The sequence below is a fragment of the Tursiops truncatus genome, chromosome 13, assembly GCF_011762595.2.
Source record: "Tursiops truncatus isolate mTurTru1 chromosome 13, mTurTru1.mat.Y, whole genome shotgun sequence".
Lineage (NCBI taxonomy): Eukaryota > Metazoa > Chordata > Mammalia > Artiodactyla > Delphinidae > Tursiops > Tursiops truncatus.
The window spans coordinates 20,982,111-20,997,333 of NC_047046.1; the positions used below are offsets into that span (position 1 = coordinate 20,982,111).

The 15,223-nt window shown below is 40.6% G+C and overlaps 1 protein-coding gene across 2 annotated transcripts in view; it reads right to left on the reverse strand.

Annotated features, from left to right (window-relative positions):
• PITPNB (phosphatidylinositol transfer protein beta) overlaps positions 1 to 15,223 on the reverse strand; it is a 61,971-nt gene that overhangs the window by 33,849 nt on the left and 12,899 nt on the right. For both annotated transcript variants that reach the window (XM_019950370.3, XM_019950371.2), the window contains exons 4-7: positions 10,015 to 10,106; positions 9,348 to 9,355; positions 8,748 to 8,822; positions 7,079 to 7,162 (exon numbers count right to left, since the gene is read on the reverse strand). In XM_019950370.3, the coding sequence (XP_019805929.1) occupies positions 7,079 to 7,162; positions 8,748 to 8,822; positions 9,348 to 9,355; positions 10,015 to 10,106 (259 nt within the window). The remainder of the gene's footprint in view (positions 1 to 7,078; positions 7,163 to 8,747; positions 8,823 to 9,347; positions 9,356 to 10,014; positions 10,107 to 15,223) is intronic.

Below are 15,223 nucleotides of genomic sequence, written 5' to 3' on the forward strand. Positions count from 1 at the left end.
CTTAAAAAAAAGCAGAAGCAGATGTCAACTGACTCATTTGTGTATATTTTGGAAATGAGTTGAAGATATGCATGTGCATTTCATCAGGACATTTAAAGAATTCTCAACTTTTTATTGTGGTTATGTATCAACAGCGACTTTAGAAATTAAAAATACTTTAAAACTTGTATTCTGGTGTTTTACGCTGGACACCTTGACTCCTCCTTACAATCTGATCTAACTGAAACACTTTTTAATCTGACAGAAAGGCATCTGCTCATTCAGAAAGGACACAGTTTTTAGAACTGAAGGCACATCACATATACTTCATGATCCAGAATTAGTACAGAAGGAGCTAAAGTAGCATTTGTCCATTTAATATTTGAACAATAAAAACTTCATTTCCTTCAAACTGTCTCCCCATTGCCCTGCTTTTTTTTTCACACCACAGAGGAAAAAATCTGCAAATTCTCTTTGACTGATCAAACCTTTACTGAAGAGCTCTCTGCATGTCAGGCGTTGAGCATCTTGTTAGGTCCTAGAAACACAGACATGATCAGTACAGTCCAGGCCCCCAAGGGGCACCCAATTTACTGAGGAAGGCTTTTCAAGAGTGATAGCTGGGTTATATTTGAAATGGGGGAGGGGCAAGAAGCTGAGGGGATGGAGGAGATGTGGGGGCAGGGGGTGTGTTCTGATGGAACGTGATTGTGCTCAGTGGCTGCTGCAATTACAAGCAGAAGGAGCCTTCCCTCTAAAAGGATATAACATCTTAATACTTCACTCCAATGCCTCTTTCCACTAAAACAAGAAATCCGTTTTGCATGGTAGCCAAAAGAAATTGGGTGGGGACATTTAAGCAGAAATCTCAGACTGCTCAGCTTGTTTCATTAGGCAGTGCTGTTATCTTCTAGAAAATACCAGAGAATGGTGGCTATAGTAACAGTCCTATGCAGACTTCCCATAAGTCATCAAGGAAAAAACCAAATAACCCATAAATTTAAATGTATATATGATTTCTGTAGCAAATTACTCTGTGACTCTGCATCACAGTGACAGTTTTTACAACTCCTTGTTCCTAGAGTTAGTTTGACAATGTCATCCTTCGATTATGTAAATATGTCAAAGCATCCACCCAAGTATTCAGTTACACTGTGGGTCTAATCACATGCCTTCTATGCATGGTGAAGTACAGTGCATAAGCATGACCAAAACCCAGCAAGTCTACAAGGAGAGCAACACAGCAGAGAGAGTTAAACGCTAAAAGCAGTCAACAGTTACTCTCAACTAGAATAACGTTCAGGGCTATGTTTGTATTAAATCCAGCTGCAGTGACAGACACCCGCCACCAGGTGGAGTAAAAAGATTCAAGCTTCACTTCCAACTTCCTGGTTTCTTAACTCCCAACCATTTCACATTTGTCCTGATTTGGGAGAGTTGACTACTTATCCTCTCAAAATACTGTTTTTACTTCTTTTACTGTTTTACTTCTTTTACTGTTTTTACTTCTTTTACTGTTTTTACTTCTTCTTCGACTGTTTTTACTTCTTTTAAAGCAAGTAATATGCAGGACAGAAATTCAACCATTTCAGACGTTTTAAGAAAATTTAGCTCATTCAAGTAAAACCAGAGTTCATTAAAAACAAAATAAAAACCAAGGAATTAGACTGAGACTAAAACCTCCAGGAGTTAAGGTGCCAGGCTGAGCATGGAGAGGTGACTACACCTTCAGGTCTCCCTACTGAAAATCCACCTCGTTGGCCCATGCACAGTTAACCAAGCTCCCAATTCTAGCATCACTTTAATCCTTAAAGAGCAAACTTTAGGTACTAAAAATTGGCCACTGGTATGGCAGACGTATCCTAAGATGACCCTTTTCCCCCAGTGAGTCACAATCTTGTGTAATCTCCCCTGAGAACAGGTGGAAGCTGTGACTTGCTTCTAACCAAGAGACTGTGGCAAAGGTGATGGGCTGTCATTTCTTTGATTAGGTTACATTACACGGCAACTCAGCTTGTGGTGATCTGTCACGTAGTAACAGAAAACTGAACACTGAGTGAGAACATCCCCCCCCGCCAGTCCACTGGGCATGTCTCTGCCAGACCCTGACTCTTCTACCCCATCCCCCTGCCATCTAATCTAGCTGCTCCCGTTTGCTGAAGAATCACTGTCACCACCATCTTATACACACTTCTTGACCTCTATACGTAAGCAAGCAAATACATGCATATAGATATTATCTTTTTCCCTCCACATTTATTGGAAAGGATACCCTATCAGTACAAAAGATTCACTCCCTTCTGGTGACTACACTGAACTCCACCATACGGGTGGAACCACGTTTTTCATCAGCTCCCCATCGATGGAGAAACATTTAAGACTTCAGACTGTTTCCTTATAAAAATCTTATGCTTATACATTTGGTACTTCACATTGAGTAGGACCAATTCCTAGAAGTGGACTTTTGCTGGGGCAAAAGGCACGTGCATTTGCAATTCTGCAACAGAGGTTGTGCGACTTACACGCCCACAGGGAATGTATGTGAGTGCCTGATTCCTCACCCCCGCCCAACCCAGGTGTTACAGGTTAGTTTCTTCATTGCCCTCAAGCTCATCAGGTTCATCTGACACCTATTCACAAGTCACCACTCTGTGAAGAGGGGATGGGTTCCTGAACACAGAACAAGACACAGCAAAGAAATGAACAAGAGCTGAAACTCAGCACAGGGGAAGACTGATGCCAACGAAAGTGAAATCCCCCGGAGGCAGATCCTGCAGGACACACAGGCTTTGGACAGAGAGGAAGGTTCCCAGAAGGGAGGCCAGAACAAGAAGTGTGACGTGGCCAGTGGCAGACCAGCTTGAGGAGAGGAAGACAGTGCTCAAGCGGCAGCTTGAAAAGAGACAAAGCAGACAGGGCCTCTGCTCGGAAGGAGTCAAGTCAGTGGAAATACTGGACTGAGTTAGAATTTCCACTTCAGGCATCAGCTCAACGACCTTGAGAAAAACGCAGTTTATCTGGCCTTAGTTTCCTTACTTGTACAATAGGACCTCCCTGTTTAGCCCTGAAACCAAACTATGTGTAGCTGCAGAACTGTGTTCAAAGTAAATCGTATGGTGAAGACTAGTGTAAGACATGCAGAACTGTGCTGGGAGAGGGGCAGAGGGAACTTCCCAGCCCCATGCTCTAGGCACTCGTCCTAACAACCAGAGTGGTTTCCAAGAAACTTAGGGTTCTGCAAAGCACAGTTTGAAAGCACTGAGGCCTAGGTAGCTAAGGTTCCCCCTTCAACTCTATTATTCCAACCTCTCCCTCAGCGTTGGATAACGCACCTGTACCTCTGCTTATATTCTGCTTGCCTGCAATTCACTCATTCATTCAACATACATTCACTGAGTACCTATTACAGCCCAGGCACTGTTCTAGGAGCTGGGGAAGCAAGGGTTAACAGTACAAAGATTCTTCCCTCTGGGGTTCAATTTCTATTTAGAAGGGAGAGAAAAAAACAAACATACATCAGAGCAACACGGGTAAGAGGGAAAACTGCAGTGAGAGTGGGGGTGGACCGCTCCACCCATCAAAACGCTACTCGTCGTCATATTATGACTCCTCCTCAGTCTTTTCAGACCTCTGTCCTCACAGATCATTTCTTTTCTCTGAAATCCTGATGCACTCTGGACCAAGCACACACCCCCACCATTTGTTAACTATTTCACTGTACGGGGTTTGTCTCACCCAGAGTGTAAGCCTCTTGAGGGTACTGTACCATCTTGAGGAGCTACCGGGGGCTATGCCAGCAGCACAGACTGAGCCCCACGATATGAGTTGACTGCTATGACAACATGGCCATTTCAGAAATGCAAGTGCGTCCTTAAAGCTTCCTTTGACACAGTGGGCTATAATTTCCAAGGAACATGAAAGTGCAGAATCAAAGGAACAAATTAATTCAACAGAAAACCAAACTGGATCTGGCAAGAAGTAAGGAGAGCCAGGTGGTCCAGGTGTTTGCAATAGGAGCTAATCCTAATGCAAACATTAACTAGTGGAGGCCAAGCAGATGGGGGTGGAACCTGAAGGGAGAGAGTGGGGCAACCATCTGTGCCAGCAGAGGGGAAGGAGGAGGCTGTGCAGAAGGCAGAGGCAGAGCCCGAGCCCCATGACTCCCCGTGCTCTACCCACCTCAGCCTTCACATGCCCCCAGGCAGCTCAGTGCTCTGCCCCTCACCCCAAGCCCCAAACTTGCAAGGGCACCCTCACCTCCCACCACACAGAGTTCCCCTCTCTCCTTTTTTAGCAGAAAATATGCATGTTAAGGTTCTTTCTTTCTTTTTTTAATGTCAAAAGGTTTTGAGAATCCCTACACGATATCATTTGTACTTGTAGTTTCCACAACTGAGAAAACACACAAACAAAAAGCTACTGTGCCACACATGTTCACAGTAGCACTATTTACAATCGCCAAAAGGTGGAAACAACCCAAATGTCCACCAACAGAATAATGCATAAACAGAACATGGTATTCATACACCGGACTATTCTTCATGCATGAAAAAGAATGACAAAATGACACATGCTACAAGGTGGATGAACCTTGAAAACATTATACCAAAGTAAAAGAAGCCACAAACAGAATGCCAGATATTGCTATGATTCCATCTATATAAAATATCCCAAACAGGTAAAACCATAGGGGCAGAAAACACTTAGTGGTAGCCAAAGGTTGGGGGGAGGGAGCAGTGAGGAGTGATGGGTAGAGGGTGTCCTTTCGGGGAGGTGAGAATGTTCTAGAACTAGATGGTGATGATGGTTGTACAACACTGTGAATGTATTAAACGCCACTGAGCTGCACGTTTAAAATGTTTGAAGTGGTAAATCTAATGTGTATTTTATTACAATAAAAAAAGGTACTGTGAATTCAGTAAACTTTAAACTAATCTTTAAGGTGTAACTTGGAAAACAGGAGCTATGAACGGTGAAAAACAAAACCACACATACATATGTGAACACTTATTCACTCCCCAAACAATGCTTGGTGTACAGATTCTCAGAACTCCTGCTAAGAATAATGACAATAATGGCGAACATTTATTAAAGCAGGCACTGCTCTAAGTGCTCAAATTTAATCCTGTGAGATAACCAGCCCCATTTTTCACAACATAAATCAGGAAGAGAGGTTAAATAACTAAATAGCCAGTAGGTAGCAAGACCTCAGAATTTGAATCTGAAGCCCATCTAGTTTCAAAGTGTATGTTCTCAGTGACAGCGCCATGGACTCAACAATGCAGACCCCTCTCATCTGGGCCCAATCCATTCTCTCTCACTATCTATCCCCCTCACCCCACACACACATCCTTCCAAAAAGAGAGCCACCTGCTGAGCCTCTGCACTGTGGTGCCTTCCAGCCAGAGCCCCTGTGGCAATGCTGCTATCGTGCATCCCGGGCCAGCAGTGCCTTCCCTCCTCTCTGGAGGTGAGGCTGCGGTGGAAGGAAGGGAATGAGGGCCTCCAGGGCTCTTGCACAATCAGCCTGAACTGTTCTTTCCCCTTGCACTGTTGCCTGCAAACCTTGTTTGGGAGCCCATTTTAGCCTGAGGACAGGAACAAAGAACTACTCTTGTGCCCCCGGCAAAATCAAAGGTGCCTTGTGCTCTGCTGGAGAACAAGGTGGAATGCAAACCTCTGAGCCACAAGACTGGACCGTTTTGCTTGGCCAGCACAACTTAGTCAAACACCCGCAATACGATCCGAGTGCCTTCACCCAATCCCGGTGGGCAGCACTGCTGCTCCAGGCATCTGAGCTACCCTGACCTAGCCATCAGTGACCCACTCCCAGTGATCTTTCACCCTATCACCACACTCTTTAACACACACGAACTCATGGCTGGAAGAGATACCAAGAGAGATAAAGGGGCCAAACACACACCTGAATGTTGTTTTTAAAACAGAACATACATTCATTTCTAAGGATAAACAAGTCCAATATAACTTCAGAGGTGGAAATATCACTAAAACAGAATAACTTTAAATCACAGCATGACTAAAATTTAAGAATTTCTATGACAAGAGTCCCTTATCCGTGCTCACACTTCTTATCGGGGAGGGGGCCCTAAACAGAACAGGACCTGGCCTAGCAGAGGGTCACTGCTGGCAGTCCCAACCCCAGTGATTTCTGAAAAAAGGTCGAACCTTTGTTTTTGAAAGCTTACCTTTCAATTTCAATGGCAAAACCAGACATTTACTATCTGGGTTATTTCTGTTCAGCTTACAACACTGCTCAAGTTCAGGGAATAAGCACAAAAATGAAATGGAAAGGGATCCTAACCGAATGTGCCATGCTTTGCCATGACAAACCAAGGGCTGCCACTCTTATTGCAAAGTTTTAGTTCTCCAGACTAGCAGGAAGAGGGCCACCGGTTATTTTAGCACGTAAAAAATCCACAACTGTACCCCACACACTACAAGGACTGAGTTCACATTTATAAACTGGGGCAAAGTAATAACAAGGGTCTTAATTGCTAGGGTTGGGGTGAGGACTAAGGGTCCTTACTTTTTGGGAAAAAAATTTTTTTTTAATTAAGTCAAAAGTCTAGAGTACAAATAATTACATCTAGTAAGACTCAAAAGAGAAAGCTACACAACTGTTAGACTGGGATATTCTACCATCAACCATTTCCCACAAATGACAACTTTAGCCCTGAATTACTGAAAATTTGTATGTAAATTAAATTTTTGCTTTCTTAATCAGACTTTAAATGTACAAGGGACCCATAGTATTTAAAGAAGCTCAAGAGAAAATTCTTTTGTAAAATAATGTTATTTTTCCCCCCCAATGAAAACAAACTCCTATGTATATCCTGGGAATACTGGGATTTCTCAGAGGGATCACTTGTACAAAGGTGAAATCCACATGAAAAAACAAATCACCTTCTCTCTTATTCTCTGATCTCTTTTGCTGCTCTGATCTCTTTTTGGACCCAGACCTAAGTTCCAGGCTTATTTCAGTGTAGAAAGGTAGGTCATACCAGAAAAAAAAATAAAACAATTTTTAGATGTAAAAGGCAACAGGTTAAAACGTCATCAAGTTGTACATCATACTTACTGCTGGTTCAACTTGACTTCGATCTGCAATATCTATGTGGACAACTTCAACAGTTTTCCATGTGTTCGGATCTAAACCGTGTACCTATATATGACAAAGAGAAAGGAAACAAAGCAAACTGTTAGGCAAAACTACTACACTTACATACATAATCTTTTATCTTTAGACTCTCGGAGTACATTATGAGGAATAAAAAAATCCAAATTGCTATTTCATTAAATTAGTTGTCTGAAGGCTGGAGGGATCTCAAAATCTTTTACCCCTGTAACCCCAAATAATAAGTGGGGGTGGGGGAGGGGGAGAGGGAAGGGGATAATGCCAAATTAACAGAAATCTGTCACCATTATTTTCTGGTAGCCCTTAGAGATGATTTATACAAAAAATGTACCTGACCTATGTTTAACCCAAATGGTACATGACAACGTCCTTGTAACCTCTAAGTCCTAGACAAACAGAAGGTGACATTATAATTACATTTTAAGAGGCTGCACTGTATGGTCTAAATCCTCTCCTGTATTTGATTATCCTAAAGCTATTCAGTTTCAGTAGGATGTCAATTCCTCTATACCTCATGTTGTTCAATCATTTATTTCTGAAACTCCATCTATGAACCCATAAAGAACTGTTTAAAAACTGCCAAAGATACGCCCATTTGAAAACTAAAAATGGCAAATTAAATCATACAGACTAAAGCATACCAAAATATCTCATTTCGACTAAATTTTAGAGCTACTGTAAAAAAAAAAACGTGAAAAGTCAAATGATCATCTCGAAGAAAAACTCAAGTCAAATACTACAAATTATCATTAAAGTTCTACTGATTGGCACCAATAACATTAAACCACAGGGAGAAAAGAATCTACAACAATTACCATAAACTTACTTTCCCATAACAGCATATCATAAGGTTAGAATGGTAGTTCTCAAACTGGAATGCCCACCAGAAAACAGACTGCTGGACCCCATTTCCAGAGATTCTGATTCAGTGGGTATACAGTGAGGCCTGAGCCGTCTGCATTTCTAACAAGTTCCCAGATGCTGGTGCTGGTCCAGAGATCACACCTTTGAGAACCACTGGGCCAGGGCATCAACCTATACCAGATGCCCTCCCAAGTTCCCTGCCAAACCTTACAAGTTAATGACTACACTGAGTCTTAACTGAGTTTTTGGTAATTTACTTTAGGGATAAATGTGCACCAATTTGTAAAAGGCAGGAGCTTGTCAACATTTCTGTAAATCAGTCAAAGTACCTTCTCCCTCCTGCCTTTTGGCCATTTCTCTGAAATCAACCCATATTCCAGCAAAATGGAATGGAGGTGAAAATTAAAGCAATCAATTTTGCTATGCAGAGCAGCTCTGGCAAATACACAGATGAAAAGATGAAAAAAATTATCTGTGAATTTTTATCTATGCTCTCCCTGTCCCAGGAAGAGAAGTGATGATAAAAACAGCAACCTCACCAAAGTCCACTCACACACCAGGGCAAGGGACTGACAAGGAAGGCCCGTTTGTTTCTGGCTGTGTGCTTGCCTCACCGCAATCTGACACACACCCCGGTGTGGCCAGGTGCTCATCTAAGGCAGGTGGCATCACTTTGGTGATGACAAAATGACTACAGTATTCCCATTTCCAGGGCCTTCTACACTGAAAGCCCAGAGTCAAAACTTACATTTTCTAATGTTCCCAAGTCTGGTTTGTGCCATGTTTCAATTTTAATGAAGAAATCATCTTTCATATATTCATTCTGCAGAAAACACAACAGTAAAATGATAGTGATCTTCCACTGGTTCTTGGGGCTCATGTCTGCAGGAGCTTTCCCCAGCACAAGTATCCATGCTTTGACTCTATAGGAAGACTGACATAGGAACACTGGTCCTCAAGTGACAAAGAACCATTAGCTGCCTACTTTTACAGACTTGTCAGGCCAACCAATTGCTGCATGCTTTTAAATAATGTAAACAACCCTGCTTGTCATACAGCACACAGGGCTAATAGTAAAGAAGCTGTGAGGTTTGGCGAGTGAATCTGGCATTCAAAGGAAGTAGCAGAAGCAAAATAAAGTGAATAGGGAGAGTTTTGAGGCAAGGCTGGAAAGAGCCCCTTAACAATGGAGCACGAGGTGGAGCGCGAGCTGCTGCCAGGAGCACTGAGGAGCAGCCATGCAGCAGTGGGCAGTTTTAAGAAAAGAGCAAGAAATAGTTGAAAATATTACTATGTAAAGCAAAGTTTATAGATGAAGAGTATGTGACACAAAAAGAGTTTTACTCACCGTTACAACTGAGGCATAACGAACAGGTAGGCGACAAAAGGGGAAAAATGTCAGAATATTAATTGGAGCCAAAATTGTCACAATATTTAATGTCACAAAGATTAAACTACCTGCCAACACAGAACATTTGGTTTATATCTGCAAAACACAACTTCTAAACAGTGACACTATAGGATACTTTAGATTGTGGAATCAATAATCTAATTTTAAAACAATGGTAAAAGAATAATGTCACAAAAGCAAAACATCGTTTATAAGGCTAACTTAGCAAACAACAGGAAACTGTTTGAGGAGTCTGTCCGTCATATTCTTCCTCTACTATGTGGCAATACAAGTAAAATACTGTTGAAACTACATCAAATGACACTTGTGCATGAGAATGACCTTTAAGGTTTCTGTATTCCTTTTATTTGCTCCCCGTGGAGCCTGCTTGGTCAACGGAGGACCTCAAGGTGCCTGTCATCTGGGAATGAACACGTGTCCCTCACTAGGGCCTGGGGGCGGGACCCAGCCCAGCTGCCTCTCTGCCAGTGCGTGCAGTGACTCCCCGACAACCCAAAGAAGGCCTTGCTTCATGTTACCTTTCTCTAAGGCGCGGGCACCGCAGTCCCTTTCCTCATTAGCCGCAGGGTAGAAGGGTGAAACGGTTTCTGGGAACCAGACTTACTTGTTCTACAGTAGGGGTATGCGTTCCAGGCTTTCTCGTGAAACACCAAGGAGCCCTCGGGAGCAATCATCCTCACGAATGCAGGGACTTTGCTTTGAGGAGAGAAATACTGGATATATTTTCAACAGCACCATTAATTCTTCGTTGGCTGCTATCAGACTGCTTCAAAGAGTACTCAAATATAAAATTATTGTTTTTTAAAATAGAAGCAATTCTTTCTTATGGCTTTTGACCTACTCCCCTAATATGAGATCTAAGGGTTAACTGAAGCTATTCAACCTGCACATAATACAACACAGAAGTTCTCTCCTGCAGTTTAGACTACACCACATTGTTTCTTAATGCAGTATATAGTTGCCAAAATAAGATAACGACTCTGAATAAAAGTCCTTTAATACATTTTACAGAATAAACTTAAAGAAAAATGATAATGTGAAGGATCCATGTACAGAGTAAGATATTCAAATATATTCAAGTATAACATTTTGTAGACTTGGAAAATGAATGTTAATTGCTGCCTCAAGTATGGTCAGAGTAGATGGGTTAAATATGTAATTAATACATGATGAGTTTCTGCAAATTCATGAGATAATCAGGAAAGATTCCAACAGATAAATGGGCAAAGGACATCCACAGACACACCACAAACAGAAAACACAACTGGTTAACAAACATGGAAAATCAGTTTTATCAGTCTTCAAAGCAGTACAAATGAAATGACCATTTTACTGATCGGTACCTACAGTACAGAAAGCAGTTTTACATGCACAGGCTTTCCACAGGTTGGATTCAAATCCCAACGTCACCGCTTAGAAGCTGTGTGACCTAGGGCATATTACTTGGTGCTCTTAACTTCCTCCTGTGTTGAACGGACTTCATACTATCTGCTCCGCAGGGTTATTGAGAGGATTCCATCAGACAGAATCTGTAATGTGTTTAGCAATGGTGCAGTGCAGTGAGAGCCCACTAAACAGTGGTTACTGCTTTTTAATTATAATTTGACATGCAGCTGGGTGCTTTCACGTGCCTTTCTTCACTTTAATCCCTCAATAACACTATGAGTTAAGCACTAATTCATTATTTCATGTAACCAGCACTTAAGTGGCTGAATAACTGTATGTCAAAATGATATCCTCCAACTTGAAGCCCTGCGTATATTTTTTCCATCAGAGCTGCTTTCTGACAACTTTCAAGCACAACTTAATTTCCTAAACTAAGAGAAAGAACAAACTAAAGATACATGAGACCCAGAGAGGACTGCTAGCCCCATAGTAAGATTGAGCAGTTGAACAAAGATATTCCTATGTTGAATTTTGGAGACTAAGCAAGGTAGATGGAATGAACTCCACACCAGCCAGAGAGCTGCACAGCTACAGTAGTGTGGACAGTCCTTTCCTTGCCTCTGCAGTACCAAGAACGGTACAGTTTAGGAATTCCCTACAGTTTAACTCACCTGATTTAATACGTATTTTAAAAAATGCCGTAACTCTTAAATGCCTTGTTTACAGACAGATGAAATAAATGTATTCCAACCAAAACAAAAAACAAAAAAAGACAGGATACATGAAAATAATATCACATTAAAAGTCAAGGAATCTCTAAGCAGTCCAAATTATTTCTTCCATTGCTAAAAAACTGGAACCAAAACTCCTTTAAATGTAGGAGAGGTCTAATCAGGGTATAACATAATACATATGGGGAATGTTTTATAATACTAGCTACAAGATTACCTGTCATCTGAGAGAATGACGAACAGATTATATCAGTGGTTCACTTGGTCAACTTAGAAAAAGGCAGGAGAAAAGTAGCTGTGTACCAGCTCAGAAACATACTCTGAACTATTCTATTTATTCCTATAGTGCCCAATATTCTAAAAACCTTAATATTCATCAAGTTTTAAAATTTGCTGACACAAACAAGAAAATTGGCAGTCAGTTACTGACGGCCAGCATGAGCCAAATCTGTAAGGAAGTTTTAGTGTTTCATCGTCTTGCTTCCAAATGCCTATTGTGTTATTTCCAACATGCTTTTTCTACCATGCGAATTCCAATTCATTTTATGTTTTGACTTAGTTAAAAACGACCAAACCTTTGAGCTAGTTTTGTTTCAAATTTACTGGTTTTTTACGTTTAACATGAGAACATTAACATACATCTCTCCTCAATGAATCTGACTAAATTTAGGGAAAATGTATAAATGGAGAAAATAAAATGGAATTTCACTTCTACTTTAAAGGAGAGGAATTTTCATTAATGGCAACTTTAATATATTCCTAACAAGGCAGGTCAAGTGTGCCATTCGTACACAACTGAAAGCACGTACCTTGTTTTCCACCTCAGTATCACTTAGGAAGTCACTTTAGTTAACATGCAGGAAACTCTGTTTTGGAAGCTTAGAGTCTCAGAAAAGGGACAAATATTAACCAAATTAACAAAATAGAGCTAGACCTTCAAAAACAAACAAATTAAAAAGGACATTCCTCCTCTTATTCCCCCAAACTAGTCACAAAATGTTGTCCTCATGATAAACCAACAGGCATGACAGTGCTTACCTCAAGGTAAACACATCTCGGCTTCAGAGTTTAAGGGTCAGCCATAGTATAATGTCCAGATGCACAAAGGTACTTTGCCAATACACAGCCCTTCCCCTACCCCACCTCTGAATACAAAATAAGAATACTTAACTTCAGGGTAAAATTCAGCTGAAGTGTTTTATCAGTTGTGTTATCAATATTAAGATCTAACCTCAATATACCAATGGTTGTGAACCTATCTGTTGTGCAGTAAGACAACTTCGTCATAGTTGCAGAAGAAAACAAAGGGCTTATGTGATTTAAAAGATACATAATAAATGACCATTGTGTACACTGAACTTCTGATGTAGGAGCTTTTTAAAAAAATCTTGTTCCTGAGATAAATAATACCTTGGCAAATCATTTCAAACTGCACTTTTTCCAATGAAATGTTTACATCTTCTTGTAGACAAAACAAACAAAACCATTCAAAGTTCCATTTTTCCAACCTTCTCCATCCTACTGTGGATAAACATCAAAATGTAGAAAAACATGGGGAAGAATTTGAAGACTACATTAATTTGTCATAAATAATCTTTCATTTTATAATCAACTAAAATATACCTTAAAGACACTGGAGACCTCATTCATTCATCCACTAAAGTATTTACTGCCTGTCCATTTTGCCAGGCACCATGTACATAATGGTGTACAAACAGGGACAATTCTTACCCAGAGCTCACCTTCCAGGGAGGGAAACAGAAAACAGGCCAGCAAACAACAAATGACAATGAAAATTACCTTTCCTGAAGGCTATGAGTTTTAAGGAACATAGCAGTGGGCAAGTGAGTACCTGCGGCAAGGGTACTCAGAAAGGCCTCCCTGAGGAAGTGACACTACAGTGGCGACTGGAGGGTGCAGAGGGCCAGCTACATGAAGAGACAGCGAACACCAGAGCAGGCAGAGGGACCAGCATGACCAAAGGTCCTAAGATAGCAAAAGATCTGGTCTGCTTGGGCTGCTCGGGAGGCCTCCAGCATGGTGAGACTGTAGTGAACAAAGAACAGAGGAATACAAGACAAGGATGATGAGGTGGGCAGGGTGCAGACAGATCACATGGGGCTCCTCTCACAGGCCTAAGAGTTTGGATTTTATTCTTTGTATGATGGGAAGCTACTGAAGGCTCTAAGGAGGGGAATGACACAATGTGATTTAAGTTTTAATATCATTCTGGCTTTGTGTGGAAAATTAAATGGAGTGGGCAAGAATGGACGGCAGCAAAAGTTAACTAAAAATGGATTAAAGAGCTAAATGAAAGAGCTGAACGTATAAAATTCTTAGAAAAAAACATAAATTGAATGTCAAAATTAGAAGCTTTTTAAGCCTCAAAGGATATAAGAAAATGAAAAAGACAACTCACAAATGGGGGAAAAATACTGCAAATCATGTATCTGATAGGAGACTAGTATCCGGAATATATGAAGAACTCTTACAATAAAAAGCCAACCCAGTTTAAAAATGGGTAAAAGATTTGAACAGATATTTCTCCAAGGATCTACAAATGATCAACAAGCATATGAGAAGATTCTCAACATCATTAATCAGCAGGGAAATGCAAATCAAAACTACAATGAGATACTACCTCACGCCCATTACTATGGCCGCCATTAAAAAAAAAATTCCAAAAATAACAAGTGTTGGCAGTGACGTGGAGAAAATGGAGCTTTCATACACTGTTGTTGGGAATGTAAGATGGTACAATCACTTCGGAAAAGTCTGGCACTTCTTCAAAAAGTGAGGAGTTACCGTATGCAATTCCAATTGTAGGTACGTGTACATGTGTATGTACATACCCAAGAGAAATGAAAACATATGTTCACAGAGAAACTTGTACACAAATGTTTATAGCAGCATTATTTATAACAGTCAAAAGAATGAACAGCAAGAGATGAATGCAGGGAGGCAACCGGAGAAGTCTGAGAGACATGGAGCTTGCGTTAACGCAGTGGTGCTAGAGATGGAAGAAAGGGAGAGATATAAGGGGAAAAAAATTAAAAACTGACTTAAAATTCCCCAATTTGTGGGAAAGGAATAAAATCGCCAGACACAAACTGAATAACTTCTGGAAGGTATAACAAGACTCTAAAATTCAAGAGAATTATAAAAAACAAAAGGAGAAAGAAGTATTTTTCACAGAACAAAAGGAAAGTAGGAATGAGAAATGAAATATACCATAAAGAAGAAACTACATTGGAAAATGTCTGACATTCTTCTGAAATAGGATCACTCCTGATGTAGAAAACTTTGAACTATTCAAATCTTAAGACTCAGGCCTATATACAGAGAAAAAAATTATGTGTTGACAGCTAATTCTCGACTAAAGAACGAATTACTCTACTTGGCTGATATTTATTAATTTCTTACTTACTATACTTACTCAGTGATGCTCATATCTCTGTGAAACATCATATGTAATCAACCTTTGCATTCTCAGATGATTTAAACTTCTCATTTTTAAACACGAACATAACTTAAGTTCCTGGCAAATGACTCTTGTTGCTTACAAAAATGAGCTCTTAACTTGAACCACATGAAACTTTTAAACAATGATTTTCAATAAAACCTCTGCTTCGACCTTTGAGGAACGAGGCCATTTTGGAGCTGATAAAGCTTTATGAATTCTCCATCATCCAGGAC